A 14986-nucleotide genomic window follows, 5' to 3' on the forward strand; every position below is an offset into this window, starting at 1 on the left:
TTTCTCGCTTTTCTCTCTATGGTTCAAGCATACACCTTTCTTACCTTAAATCTTAACCGTATTGAGTCCGACGTTCGCATTGCCCCCCAGTTCCGCTTTAGACGCCGTGCAGTGTGGACGTGCCTAGTCTTCCGCTCCGCCGTAGCGTTACGTATAGTGGACTATCGTTTTTGTTTACGTGTTGTGTTGCAACTTCTGTGAGTGTTTCTCCGTCGTTGTTTCGTACCTTGTGTTACTTTCTGTCCTTATTTCAGTGTTTTTTGTGTAGCGGTTTCGACCGCATACTTTGAAAATGTCGTCCCAGGTTATTCCTCGTCAGGCTACAGTTAGTTTTGCTTTTGACAAGTCAACCCGCCATGTGCAACCTAGTTCTCTTGAGATTCATGATTGGTTGGTAGATACCTTTGGTGTTCATTCGGATCAGGTGCACACTGCTTATTTTGATACCGAACTGTATGTTTTCTTTGTTAAGTTTATGGACCCACTTCAGGTTGATAAAATTCTTTCTAAATATGGTCATCAAGTTCTCTTTCGGCATCGGGATGATTCTGTAAGTACCGTGCTGCTTTCCAATGCTTCCATCACGTATACCAATGTTCGTGTTTACAACCTTCCACCGGAGGTGGATAATGTCTATCTTAAGGAGGGTCTACAGAAGTATGGTGATGTAAAGAGCATTCGCCTTGAACGCTGGTCAAGCCAACATCGCCTGCAATGTTACAGTGGTATTCGTTCAGTCGAAATGCACGTTAAGCAGAATATTCCATCTCACCTGCAGATCGGTGGATATCGTGTCCATGTAACATATAGTGGTCAGGTGGGCACCTGTTTTTTGTGCAATGAAAGTGGTCACGTGCGTACCGACTGTCCGCGGAGAGTTTTTGTTTTAAAAAATTCTCTCGAACAGCGTCGCAAGTTAACGGTCGCTGACCTCGTTGCAGGTGGTTCTGCTCTTGGTGTAGCACAGTCCAGTGGTAGTAGCGCCCCTCCACAGGTTTTGCGCACCCCTGATACAGAATTTCCTCCTTTGCGTGCTAAATCTGATGTTGTTCCGTCTGTCCCTCAGGTGGGTGTGCCACTTTTGAATAATAAGAGGCGTCGCCCACACGATGGAAATAGTACGGATGAGGATCTCCCTGAGATGCCCCAGTCCGAGCGACCGGCATCCTCCGAGCCACTGTGTACTGTAGCTGCTCCCTGCCCTCCTGAGGTAGCGGTTCCGGTGGCGGCTGCTGGCGCCCCTCCGGCCTCCGACGCAGCTTCTCTCGAGTCGGGTCGTCGGTCGGGCCTGTTGGCGCCGTCTTCCGAACCGACTTCGATGTCACAACAAGTGGAGCCGCGACAACTTCCTGCTTCGCTGCCCCATACCTCTGCCAGCGGAGCTGCTCCGCTTCCTTCCAAATCTGCGGCCTCGGACCTTCCTGCTCACGTTTCGCCTCCGTGCAGTCCATGTTTGCCGGAAGCTAGTGCAGGTGTTGACCATTCCGTTTTGTCGGATGTTTCCCCCGCGACCCCGGATCCCGCATGTGGACCGGCGCGGGTGGTGTCGGATACAGAACTTGACCCTCCTACGTCACCGGCGGCTGAAGTTTCCTTGCCCGTCAGCCGACGCAAGTTACGCGTTCAGCCGAACGTTAATGCTGTTCGTAAAAAACCGAAACGTAAGGGATCCGCGGAACGGGGTAGCAGTCCCCCTCCCTCGGATGCCTCTGTCACCCCTGCTATGGACTGTGACGCTGGTGCGTCGGTGTAGGTGATTTGTTTTTCTCGCTTTTCTCTCTATGGTTCAAGCATACACCTTTCTTACCTTAAATGTTAACCGTATTGAGTCCGACGTTCGCATTGCCTCTTTGCGGCAGTTTATTTACGACGCCTGTGCGGACGTAGTGTTTTTGCAGGAAGTGTTGTTTTCTGATCTCTCTCTACCTGGATTTCAAACTGTTTTTAATGTCGCGCCGGAATATTCAACAGGAACTGCTCTTTTCTTTCGAGAGGGCATTCCTATTACTGACATTGAATTCCTTGACTCTGGCCGTGGGATTGGTTGTCGTCTTTTTGCTCTCCGCCTCGTTGTTTTGTATGCCCCCTCTGGTTCGGGTCACACTGTGGCTCGATCGCGCTTTTATAAAGAAGAGCTTATTTATCTTTTGCGCCAGAGTCCTCGGAGTCTCCTGCTCGGAGGCGATTTTAATTGTGTTTTACGCCCTGCAGACCAGTCCCCCAATTTTAATTATTGCCGTGATTTACATGACTTAGTTCGTACGATGCATCTGCGTGATGTTTGGGAACACAAATATCCAACCCTGGTGAAATATACGTTTTTTACCGCGTCCTCATGCAGTAGACTCGACAGATTCTATTTATCTGATTTTTTATGTGATAAAATTCTTTCTGTCGATGTTATTCCTACTAGTTTTTCTGACCATTGTGCTTTTACTGCAACTGTAAATCTTAGTCGCCAACCTGCAAAACTTTATCGTTCCCAGTGGATGTTAAATGTTTCCCATCTTGCCGACAGTGCTATGGATGATGTTATAAGTGGCGTGTGGGAGCGATGTCTTCGCTCTGTCCCGCGATACCCCTCCTTGCTGGTTTGGTGGACTGCGTTTGCCAAGCCCAAGATTCGTCAGACTTTGATTTTTTACTGTGCTGCTAGGACGCGTGATTTTAAGAACACGTATGAATATTACTACTCTGTCCTGCGTGAACTATATGACGCGGCGGGTACCTCTCCACTGCGGACCCATGATGTTCGTCGTATTAAAGCCAAGCTCTTGAGCCTGAAACGACGACAGATGGATGGTCTGCGAGTTAAGTCGAAACCTCACTCTCTTGTTGAAGGTGAACTGACATCCTTGTACCACCTGCTACGGCATCAGACTCGTCGTCGTCGCTCCTTCATCTCTTCTCTTAAGGTGGATGATGGGCGACAGCTTATTGCACAGGAGGAAATGGTTCGTGCTCTTCATCAGTATTACACTAGTCTATATTCTGCCGATGATTCTGGTGAGTCTCTTTCGGATGATGTCTTTGGGGATCTAACTGCGACGATCGCGCCTGACGCGAACGGCGAATTTCTCCGGGAGTTCCAGGTAGATGATGTTTTCGATTTTATTGCTCGCTCTCCGTCCAGTAAATCGCCGGGTCCAGACGGCCTGCCTAAAGAATTTTATCTCCGTTTTTGGCCTCTTTTGGGTGGCATTTTTACGCAGATTTTAAATGAGATTGTCAGGGGGATGGATGTGCCTGCCGATTTTAAAGTAGGGAAAATTGTTTTAATCCCGAAGTCCTCTGGTCGTTTATCTGCTGCCAATCTTCGTCCGCTCACATTGCTGAATTTTGACTATAAGACAGCTGCTAGAGCGCTCAATAGCCGGTTGTCTTTTCTGCTTCGGGGTGTGATTGGTGCACATCAATGTTGTTTTCATGATAGATCTATTCTGACACCAGTAGCCGAATATCGGGATGTTGTCTCGGTTGCGGCGGTTACAAACGTACATTGTTTCTTTGCCTTCCTTGATTTTTATAAGGCTTTTGATCACGTCAGTCATGTGTTTTTAGATCGGGTTTTAGGTACAATAGGTTTTAACGCTTCATCACGTGGTGTTCTTGGCAATTTGTATAGGGGAATAACAGCTCGGGTGTCAGTCAATGGGCAGCTGACGCCGCCCATTGCTATCCGCCGCGGAGTGCCTCAGGGTAGTCCGCTCTCTATGTCTTTATTCGTATTGTCCCTGGAACCGCTGCTTCGGACTATTGCTCTCAAGCTTCAGGGTATGTCCCTCTCTGGTGGGAAGCTCTCTGTTAAGGCATATGCGGATGATGTCGTTGTTCTCCTCCGTCAACGTGATGATATCCCGTTGTTGAAAGGGGCGGTTGATGCATACTGTCGTGTCTCTGGAGCGCGTCTCAATCAGGGTAAATGTAAGTTCCTTGATATTCGAGGATTTCGCGATGCTGACGTCCCTTGGGCCACTTTTGTCGATCGCCATACATCCTTGGGGATTATCATTGATCGGTGTCCTCTAAAAATGGCGGCTCTCAATTGGAAATCTGTCACCGAGAAGATACAGGGGGCTCTGATGGTCCATGAGCAGCGCTCTGCTACCATTTTGCAAAAAGTCAGAATTTTAGACACCTACGTTCTATGTAAAGCTTATTATGTTGCTCAGCTGTTCCCACTTCCCATGATGGTGGCGAAAAGGTTGCGCCAATTGTCTAGCAGGTTTATATGGAAGGGCCATCTATTCAAGTTACGTTACGAGGTAATGACGAAACCGCGTCTCTCCGGAGGCTTGGGCCTCTCTGACATTACTCGCAAGGCGTCTGCTTTGTACGTCCGCCGAACGACTCTAATTGTTACGCAAGAAGTGACTTCAATTACATCCAGGCTTTTTACTGTTGTGCGTCCGGAGAGCCTTGCTCCACCTGTCGATGTCGGACGCCTAAATTTTAAGTTGAAACACATTCGGGAATTTTATATTGCGGTGAGTTACCTCGGTGACGTCTTCTTGCGGCGGCCGGTGCCAACGACCAAGGGCTTGATTGCCCGCTGGGAGGGGCTGGCCGGTCCCAATCCAATAGAACTGGCGTCTCCATCTGTGTCCTGGAGGAACGTCTGGAAGAACGTTAGTCTGCCGATCCACTCTATGGCCGTGGCGTCCACGTGGTATAGGGTAATAAATAATTTGGTTCCCACCAATGTACGACTGCACCGTATTGGTCTTTCTGACACGGACACCTGTACTCGGTGTGGTCTCCTGGATACCCTTGAACATCGATTCACCTGCTGTGGGCACCTTGCTAATTGGCGTTGGCTCAGGAAACAACTTGCTTTTGTCACTAGGTCTGCTGAAGCCGCTTATACTATTGACATCATCGTCCGGCCCGATTCTTCCTTTTTTCCGCGGACGAAGCTCCATACCGTCATGTGGTTGATTGGCCATTTCGTACATTTTGTCAACAGTTGTCATGAAGAGGATGGACACCTAGCGTTTCGGCAGTACATGCTTACTGCTTACTGGCAGCGCTTGCGATTGCCAGGCCTCCGAGATGATTTTGCCAATATGCTTAGCCTGACATTTGAAAGAGAGGGTGTTGGCTAAGGTCACCTGTGTGAGGCATTTTCCTTTATACTGTTTCTGGATTTGCCGCCTTTATATATGTTTCTTCTCTACACCAGGACTGAAGTTTTCGTGTTTTAATCTTCATTTCAGTCAGCAGTCTACATTATATAGTCATGTTTTAGGATTTTATTTTCAGTACTGTAAAAAAAAAAAAAAAAAAAAGTGGTAGAGCACTGGTCTCGTAAACCAGGGGTCGTGAGTTCGAACCTCACAGAAGGCATTCATTTTTTAAACCTTCCTGCAAGGAGCGGAGCTATTTCGAGCAGCATCTAACACATGGCAGTACACTGAATGAAAGGGATGTTCTACAACCTATGACAAGTATTCTACTGTCCTCAGAGGTTTTCTGAATGCATAGGCAGAACATTGGTTTGTATGCATTTTGTAGTATAATGTCATGCTTGGCGATGTCATAGTATAGTTGTCGCAGTCAGGCGTTCCGTTCTACCATTGCTTTTTTTTCTAAATTTTACTTGAATAACAAACTTAGATTTTGCAACGAAGCGTACATAAATCTACATTTTCCAGAATATTAAATTTGACATTAGCTATACAGATACATAAACTGGCGTTGAGTCGTAACCGACATATTTAGAGCTGAATCAACCCAAATTTAGTGCCACGCTTTGTGATCACCTGCTAGCAAAGATCTATTGGTTTTTTCGTCACACGAAATAAAAATTGAGTTTTCTAACAATTTTCGGATATCATTTGTGATCGAAAGGGCTTGATGTTCGTGACGGAGCAAACTCACCTACGACGAAAGATCTAGTGTTTTTAGAGACTGGATAGTATCAGGAAGGGGGCAATAGGATGAATAGTTTTGCTTTTATAGTTGAAGTCCGGCGATAAAAAAATAATTCGTAGATACTTACATGAAAACGATTGCTTAAACCATTAGCAGCGAGTATAATATTTACAATACATCAGTAAAATGTGGTTACTGAGGAGAAGCCGATTACTTGGGTTGCGACGTGATAGAGTTAGATTGTGTTTTACGTGTTAATGAATGGTGATACCTAATGCAAATTAGTTTGTCGAGTTAGTTTCACCTTAAAGAGGCTGTTTTTGTTGTACCTGTGTGCTTAACTCTGGTAAATAAGTAAAATTATTAGTTAATTCTGTACTTGACGGAGGTCGGCCTAATGCTGTGAACAAATGCTAGAAGTTCTAGGTGTCGATGGGCTATGTTTTGTGATATTATAAAAACATGGATGTTGATTCACCAGTTAGTTTAAAAAGATCTAGCAGCGCTCCCATGATAAATGAATTGAATACCACAATGTCGGCAGCATCCACAACATCGTCTGCAAGGGATTCTGGCCCATTTGGCAGCATATTTTCAGCGGGCCAGCCCAGGACACGTCGTTTCAGCGCAAGTTTCAGTCCAGTACATAACATGAGTAGCGGCGCCTTACAAGGTCCTCGCTTGACTCCACGTGTCAGCCAGTTACGACAAGAAGAATGCCTTGACCGTGAGGCAGCCCATGAGCGTGAAATACATTCAGCAATGCAGATGTCACAGTCATGGGAAGATCTCACACTTGTTCCCGGATCCCCATCGTCGTCAACACCATCATCAATGTGTAAGCAGCAGGAGCAGAATGAAGCAAATCGACGTATGTTGCAACGTTACATTGATCATCCCTTGCAACTGTCACTTCCAAATACTGGAGGACCACCTGTGTGTTCATCACCATCACCAACAAGACAAGGTCTTGGAAGACAATGCTTTTCACCAGGCTTTTTCAAGAACAGCTTATCACCAAGCCCAACAAGAAAGGCCTTTGCCACCAGAAGAAGCTTAAGTCCTAATACTGTTCGAGCTAGTTCACTGGGCCCTGTGAAACGCAAATGTGAAATAGAGGATGAAAAGGTTGATCCCTATGTTCCTCCACCAGCCAAAAGGCCCAGTTACTATGGAACTGAGAGAGCTGGTCTTCTAATGACTCAGAATAACAGAATGGATGCTTCCTCAAGTCCATTACCAGGTTCCTTGAGTTCAGTGGGCACTCCAGAATCATTATCTAGTGCTGACTCTCCTGGCTTCACATTCCGGCCTGTTGACAGCCCATCACCAGGACGTCCTGCAGCCTCCATTAATGATGAACCAATGCAAGAGGAGAGAACACCTGACCCAAGCAAAAGTGACCAGATCATGACTCAAGTTGGGGAAAAGAACCCTAGCTAATCCAAACTTGCCTTAAACTGCATTTCTTTTCCCATTTTCTAGTCTGCACAGCTTCCCAGCACTTCAGTTCGTTGAAAGCTTTTTGTCTGTCACTTGAACTGTGCCAGACGAATATGCTGAAGACACAAAAACCAGTTCATTGGGGTTTCGTGTTTCACTATAGGAATTAAAAGTTCTGTAGTGCATTTTTTGACTGAAAGATTTTTCTATGTATCTTGCCAATGAGAGGGGTATCTGCTATACCAGGAAAGCTTCAGAGATTAATTTTTGTTGTTTCCTGTGCAAACCTGGTAGCAGTTGCTGTATTATTTGTAATAATCCTCTTCGAAAAGTGGAAATACCTCATTTCTCCTATGTATTAAAATATTTTGTATGACTTGTGTTTTTAAGTATCTTTAAATATGTAATTAGTATTTATCATTGTGTAGTTCAGTGTACTCTTTAATGTAAGTCTTTTTCAGTGACGCTTTTTATGCTGGCGTTATAGTCAGTTTTGATGCATTGTGTTTAGATTTAATGTCTGTCTGTGAAAGTTTGTACACAAACTTTTTTTTATGTAGCAGTAAAAGAAAAATTTCTGCACACTAACAACTGCTGATCCATTCTTTTTTGCCCCCTTACAAGGACCTGTGTGCAGTTTCAAAGATGTCAAGAAGTGTTAAAACAGATTCTCATTGTTTTGAAAACTAGGCAACTGTATTTAAAAATATATATTTATAAAATTTTTATGTTAGCTATTATGTTTGATCCAGTAAAATCGGTAATACCAAACATAACTTGGCCACTTGTGATGCAGCATACAGCATTTAATACATCACACTCTTCTCAGACACTTAACTATTTCTGTTTCATTTATTCTTTTAAAGGCATTATACTTTGGCTCTTTCCTATTCTGTACATCCATGTTGCTTGAGATCTGTATATTTGCAGTTGTGAACATGATGACTTAACCTGAATCTAGGAAATTGACTTGTACCCCATTTAAGTATGCTTTCATAAACACAGATAACTCAAGGCTTCCAGTCTCTGTTTAGCAAACTGAATTTTGTTACACTGTGTGCAAATATTTCCAAAAAAATCTTCATTGTGTGCGTGAACATAATATTTTAATCTATCTAATATACAGTTCTCAGAGTTCTTAATTTTTTGACACACAGTTACCAAAGTAGCAAAAGGAAAATTATGAAATTCTTGTTAAATTAGTCTACTATGCGGCATTCTGTGGGATATCTTGTGAGTTCTGAATCTGCAATGTCATGTGAATATCACCAAGTGCAAGAACATCCATTTATTTTTGTGTCTTTTGGAATTAAAAAAGTTTGTATATGAGTACTGTGTTTGGTTATATTGAAACTGAAATTTTATTTATGGGCTGGAAAGGATTATGTGCCACTGGTAGGCACCAGTATTCATTAAAAAAATTTATGTTTGGCTCCATTAAATACATGTAATTTATTTTCTGCAAATCCGCTTTTCATTCATCTGTGTGGCCTAGTAGAACTAAACTGACCTGGTAACGTTTGTCTACTTTCAGTTCTGTTTGTTCTTATATTGTGAGAATGCAGTATGTCCTGTTTTAGCAATATCACAAAAAGATGAAACAAATATATGTTAGTATGCCAGAGAATAAAAGTACCCAACACATTGTTCTTGGTTGATATTTGGAACCAATACTTATTGACTGTATTTTGCTGCAGTACTAGAATGATTAACAAGTCAGAAATAGAGAAATTAGCATGTTAAAGTGTTAGACTGCAACATGTTATTTTACATCCTGAGATGTAATAAAACAAAAAAAAATCTCGAATCTTATGTGCCATGTTCAGCATTTATTGTGCCATATATTCTTTAGTGCCCAAACATTGTAAATATGGCAGTGTCATATATAAATATGTAAAATACAGTGTAGAATAGTTGCATAATATACAGAACTTTTAAGGAGAAAATAAAAAAAAAAAAAAAAAAAAAAAAAAAAAAAGTGGTAGAGCACTGGTCTCGTAAACCAGGGGTCGTGAGTTCGAACCTCACAGAAGGCATTCATTTTTTAAACCTTCCTGCAAGGAGCGGAGCTATCTCGAGCAGCATCTAACACATGGCAGTACACTGAATGAAAGGGATGTTCTACAACCTATGACAAGTATTCTACTGGCCTCAGAGGTTTTCTGAATGCATAGGCAGAACATTGGTTTGTATGCATTTTGTAGTATAATGTCATGCTTGGTGATGTCATTCGTTTACGAGCCTCGCTACAGTGTGCATGCACGTTATCCATGTGAAGAGGCGTAAGCAAATGCTACCATTCTGCGAGATTCCTGCAGAAGGTATACGAATTGCGTTGATATACAGAGCACAAGGGAGCCAAAGTCAAGGCCTCCGTGGCGCAATCGGCTAGCGCGTTCGGCTGTTAACCGAAAGGTTGGTGGTTCGAGCCCACCCGGGGGCGAAATCGTTTTAACCGGCACCGAGGTGAGGACATACGTCAACTTTGTTAGAGATACACAGCTAGTGTGACAATTTGGCTGCGTTTGAGTGATGCCACAGAGCCTTATACACATTCAGCCAAGTGACACTGTAGGTAAAAACATGGCCCTACACAGACGTTCTGCTGTTTTCCTTTTTATTCGTCATGTGTGACACTGCAGTAGAGGGACGCCCGCTACAAAAGACGTATTCTTTACATTCAATTTCAGCATATACGTCGCGAGTGCCACATGACATGGCCTGTCTCTCGATGTCGATTTGTATTTGGTGTGTCTTAAGTGTCGGTCTGCAGTAGGCCGCTGTTGGCCGAGCGACGTGCAGTCGCCTTACATGAAGCCCCATGGGCAACGCCAGTGCCACTGTGGACAACAGCGCACTGTAGCCAGAGAGAGGAGCCGAAAGGCGCATTTCGCAGTCGAGCCACGCTATCCCACAAGCTGTGCACTAGGTCAGGATTGTGCAGACCGCTAACTTTTGGTGGGCCGACGCTCGTCGTCGATCGTAAGGGCGAAACATTCAAGAGATTTGGAAAACGGCAATGTGGACACCCCCAGCAGCAGCTGTGTGCCAAATCCGATATCTGGTCGAGGGCTGCAAGATTCAGTATGATGAAGTAAGAATTTGGGGATAGCTCACAAACGCTAAGCTGCCGCCTTCTTAGCTCAGTGGTAGAGCACTGGTCTCGTAAACCAGGGGTCGTGAGTTCGAACCTCACAGAAGGCATTCATTTTTTAAACCTTCCTGCAAGGAGCGGAGCTATCTCGAGCAGCATCTAACACATGGCAGTACACTGAATGAAAGGGATGTTCTACAACCTATGACAAGTATTCTACTGTCCTCAGAGGTTTTCTGAATGCATAGGCAGAACATTGGTTTGTATGCATTTTGTAGTATAATGTCATGCTTGGCGATGTCATTCGTTTACGAGCCTCGCTACAGTGTGCATGCACGTTATCCATGTGAAGAGGCGTAAGCAAATGCTACCATTCTGCGAGATTCCTGCAGAAGGTATACGAATTGCGTTGATATACAGAGCACAAGGGAGCCAAAGTCAAGGCCTGCGTGGCGCAATCGGCTAGCGCGTTCGGCTGTTAACCGAAAGGTTGGTGGTTCGAGCCCACCCGGGGGCGAAATCGTTTTAACCGGCACCGAGGTGAGGACATACGTCAACTTTGTTAGAGATACACAGCTAGTGTGACAATTTGGCTGCGTTTGAGTGATGCCACAGAGCCTTATACACATTCAGCCAAGTGACACTGTAGGTAAAAACATGGCCCTACACAGACGTTCTGCTGTTTTCCTTTTTATTCGTCATGTGTGACACTGCAGTAGAGGGACGCCCGCTACAAAAGACGTATTCTTTACATTCAATTTCAGCATATACGTCGCGAGTGCCACATGACATGGCCTGTCTCTCGATGTCGATTTGTATTTGGTGTGTCTTAAGTGTCGGTCTGCAGTAGGCCGCTGTTGGCCGAGCGACGTGCAGTCGCCTTACATGAAGCCCCATGGGCAACGCCAGTGCCACTGTGGACAACAGCGCACTGTAGCCAGAGAGAGGAGCCGAAAGGCGCATTTCGCAGTCGAGCCACGCTATCCCACAAGCTGTGCACTAGGTCAGGATTGTGCAGACCGCTAACTTTTGGTGGGCCGACGCTCGTCGTCGATCGTAAGGGCGAAACATTCAAGAGATTTGGAAAACGGCAATGTGGACACCCCCAGCAGCAGCTGTGTGCCAAATCCGATATCTGGTCGAGGGCTGCAAGATTCAGTATGATGAAGTAAGAATTTGGGGATAGCTCACAAACGCTAAGCTGCCGCCTTCTTAGCTCAGTGGTAGAGCACTGGTCTCGTAAACCAGGGGTCGTGAGTTCGAACCTCACAGAAGGCATTCATTTTTTAAACCTTCCTGCAAGGAGCGGAGCTATCTCGAGCAGCATCTAACACATGGCAGTACACTGAATGAAAGGGATGTTCTACAACCTATGACAAGTATTCTACTGTCCTCAGAGGTTTTCTGAATGCATAGGCAGAACATTGGTTTGTATGCATTTTGTAGTATAATGTCATGCTTGGCGATGTCATTCGTTTACGAGCCTCGCTACAGTGTGCATGCACGTTATCCATGTGAAGAGGCGTAAGCAAATGCTACCATTCTGCGAGATTCCTGCAGAAGGTATACGAATTGCGTTGATATACAGAGCACAAGGGAGCCAAAGTCAAGGCCTGCGTGGCGCAATCGGCTAGCGCGTTCGGCTGTTAACCGAAAGGTTGGTGGTTCGAGCCCACCCGGGGGCGAAATCGTTTTAACCGGCACCGAGGTGAGGACATACGTCAACTTTGTTAGAGATACACAGCTAGTGTGACAATTTGGCTGCGTTTGAGTGATGCCACAGAGCCTTATACACATTCAGCCAAGTGACACTGTAGGTAAAAACATGGCCCTACACAGACGTTCTGCTGTTTTCCTTTTTATTCGTCATGTGTGACACTGCAGTAGAGGGACGCCCGCTACAAAAGACGTATTCTTTACATTCAATTTCAGCATATACGTCGCGAGTGCCACATGACATGGCCTGTCTCTCGATGTCGATTTGTATTTGGTGTGTCTTAAGTGTCGGTCTGCAGTAGGCCGCTGTTGGCCGAGCGACGTGCAGTCGCCTTACATGAAGCCCCATGGGCAACGCCAGTGCCACTGTGGACAACAGCGCACTGTAGCCAGAGAGAGGAGCCGAAAGGCGCATTTCGCAGTCGAGCCACGCTATCCCACAAGCTGTGCACTAGGTCAGGATTGTGCAGACCGCTAACTTTTGGTGGGCCGACGCTCGTCGTCGATCGTAAGGGCGAAACATTCAAGAGATTTGGAAAACGGCAATGTGGACACCCCCAGCAGCAGCTGTGTGCCAAATCCGATATCTGGTCGAGGGCTGCAAGATTCAGTATGATGAAGTAAGAATTTGGGGATAGCTCACAAACGCTAAGCTGCCGCCTTCTTAGCTCAGTGGTAGAGCACTGGTCTCGTAAACCAGGGGTCGTGAGTTCGAACCTCACAGAAGGCATTCATTTTTTAAACCTTCCTGCAAGGAGCGGAGCTATCTCGAGCAGCATCTAACACATGGCAGTACACTGAATGAAAGGGATGTTCTACAACCTATGACAAGTATTCTACTGTCCTCAGAGGTTTTCTGAATGCATAGGCAGAACATTGGTTTGTATGCATTTTGTAGTATAATGTCATGCTTGGCGATGTCATTCGTTTACGAGCCTCGCTACAGTGTGCATGCACGTTATCCATGTGAAGAGGCGTAAGCAAATGCTACCATTCTGCGAGATTCCTGCAGAAGGTATACGAATTGCGTTGATATACAGAGCACAAGGGAGCCAAAGTCAAGGCCTGCGTGGCGCAATCGGCTAGCGCGTTCGGCTGTTAACCGAAAGGTTGGTGGTTCGAGCCCACCCGGGGGCGAAATCGTTTTAACCGGCACCGAGGTGAGGACATACGTCAACTTTGTTAGAGATACACAGCTAGTGTGACAATTTGGCTGCGTTTGAGTGATGCCACAGAGCCTTATACACATTCAGCCAAGTGACACTGTAGGTAAAAACATGGCCCTACACAGACGTTCTGCTGTTTTCCTTTTTATTCGTCATGTGTGACACTGCAGTAGAGGGACGCCCGCTACAAAAGACGTATTCTTTACATTCAATTTCAGCATATACGTCGCGAGTGCCACATGACATGGCCTGTCTCTCGATGTCGATTTGTATTTGGTGTGTCTTAAGTGTCGGTCTGCAGTAGGCCGCTGTTGGCCGAGCGACGTGCAGTCGCCTTACATGAAGCCCCATGGGCAACGCCAGTGCCACTGTGGACAACAACGCACTGTAGCCAGAGAGAGGAGCCGAAAGGCGCATTTCGCAGTCGAGCCACGCTATCCCACAAGCTGTGCACTAGGTCAGGATTGTGCAGACCGCTAACTTTTGGTGGGCCGACGCTCGTCCTCGATCGTAAGGGCGAAACATTCAAGAGATTTGGAAAACGGCAATGTGGACACCCCCAGCAGCAGCTGTGTGCCAAATCCGATATCTGGTCGAGGGCTGCAAGATTCAGTATGATGAAGTAACAATTTGGGGATAGCTCACAAACGCTAAGCTGCCGCCTTCTTAGCTCAGTGCCAGTTCCGCTTTAGACGCCGTGCAGTGTGGACGTGCCTAGTCTTCCGCTCCGCCGTAGCGTTACGTATAGTGGACTATCGTTTTTGTTACGTGTTGTGTTGCAACTTCTGAGAGTATTTCTCCGTCGTTGTTTCGTACCTTGTGTTACTTTCTGTCCTTATTTCAGTGTTTTTTGTGTAGCGGTTTCGACCGCATATTTTGAAAATGTCGTCCCAGGTTATTCCTCGTCAGGCTACAGTTAGTTTTGCTTTTGACAAGTCAACCCGCCATGTGCAACCTAGTTCTCTTGAGATTCATGATTGGTTGGTAGATACCTTTGGTGTTCATTCGGATCAGGTGCACACTGCTTATTTTGATACCGAACTGTATGTTTTCTTTGTTAAGTTTATGGACCCACTTCAGGTTGATAAAATTCTTCCTAAATATGGTCATCAAGTTCTCTTTCGGCATCGGGATGATTCTGTAAGTACCGTGCTGCTTTCCAATGCTTCCATCACGTATACCAATGTTCGTGTTTACAACCTTCCACCGGAGGTGGATAATGTCTATCTTAAGGAGGGTCTACAGAAGTATGGTGATGTAAAGAGCATTCGCCTTGAACGCTGGTCAAGCCAACATCGCCTGCAATGTTACAGTGGTATTCGTTCAGTCGAAATGCACGTTAAGCAGAATATTCCATCTCACCTGCAGATCGGTGGATATCGTGTCCATGTAACATATAGTGGTCAGGTTGGCACCTGTTTTTTGTGCAATGAACGTGGTCACGTGCGTACCGACTGTCCGCGGAGAGTTTTTGTTTTAAAAAATTCTCTCGAACAGCGTCGCAAGTTAACGGTCGCTGACCTCGTTGCAGGTGGTTCTGCTCTTGGTGTAGCACAGTCCAGTGGTAGTAGCGCCCCGCCACAGGTTTTGCGCACCCCTGATACAGAATTTCCTCCTTTGGGTGCTAAATCTGATGTTGTTCCGTCTGTCCCTCAGGTGGGTGTGCCACTTTTGAATAATAAGAGGCGTCGCC

General features: G+C 45.7%; 1 protein-coding gene and 7 non-coding genes across 8 annotated transcripts; all 8 read left to right on the top strand.

Moving 5' to 3' along the window:
* The first annotated feature begins 5604 nt into the window (after positions 1-5604).
* On the top strand, positions 5605-8290 carry LOC124798384 (P2R1A-PPP2R2A-interacting phosphatase regulator 1-like). The gene has a single exon (XM_047261757.1). It carries the CDS (start codon positions 6337-6339, stop codon positions 7315-7317), a length of 981 nt encoding a protein of 326 aa, XP_047117713.1. The 5' UTR covers positions 5605-6336; the 3' UTR covers positions 7318-8290.
* Positions 8291-9686: 1396 nt separating this feature from the next.
* Positions 9687-9760, top strand: Trnan-guu. Its single transcript has one exon. It is a non-coding gene; the product is annotated as a tRNA-Asn (tRNA).
* A 689-nt stretch (positions 9761-10449) lies between these two features.
* On the top strand, positions 10450-10521 carry Trnat-cgu. The gene has a single exon. It is a non-coding gene; the product is annotated as a tRNA-Thr (tRNA).
* A 333-nt stretch (positions 10522-10854) lies between these two features.
* On the top strand, positions 10855-10928 carry Trnan-guu. Its single transcript has one exon. It is a non-coding gene; the product is annotated as a tRNA-Asn (tRNA).
* Positions 10929-11617: 689 nt separating this feature from the next.
* Positions 11618-11689, top strand: Trnat-cgu. Its single transcript has one exon. It is a non-coding gene; the product is annotated as a tRNA-Thr (tRNA).
* A 333-nt stretch (positions 11690-12022) lies between these two features.
* On the top strand, positions 12023-12096 carry Trnan-guu. Its single transcript has one exon. It is a non-coding gene; the product is annotated as a tRNA-Asn (tRNA).
* Positions 12097-12785: 689 nt separating this feature from the next.
* Positions 12786-12857, top strand: Trnat-cgu. The gene has a single exon. It is a non-coding gene; the product is annotated as a tRNA-Thr (tRNA).
* Positions 12858-13190: 333 nt separating this feature from the next.
* On the top strand, positions 13191-13264 carry Trnan-guu. Its single transcript has one exon. It is a non-coding gene; the product is annotated as a tRNA-Asn (tRNA).
* The last annotated feature ends 1722 nt before the right edge of the window (positions 13265-14986 follow it).

This window comes from Schistocerca piceifrons, chromosome 5 (assembly GCF_021461385.2).
Source record: "Schistocerca piceifrons isolate TAMUIC-IGC-003096 chromosome 5, iqSchPice1.1, whole genome shotgun sequence".
In the NCBI taxonomy this organism is placed as follows: Eukaryota; Metazoa; Arthropoda; class Insecta; order Orthoptera; family Acrididae; genus Schistocerca; species Schistocerca piceifrons.

Bases quoted from the DNA above. Each gene is read 5' to 3' on its own strand.
- LOC124798384 (XM_047261757.1), top strand. From the start codon at position 6,337: ATGGATGTTGATTCACCAGTTAGTTTAAAAAGATCTAGCAGCGCTCCC.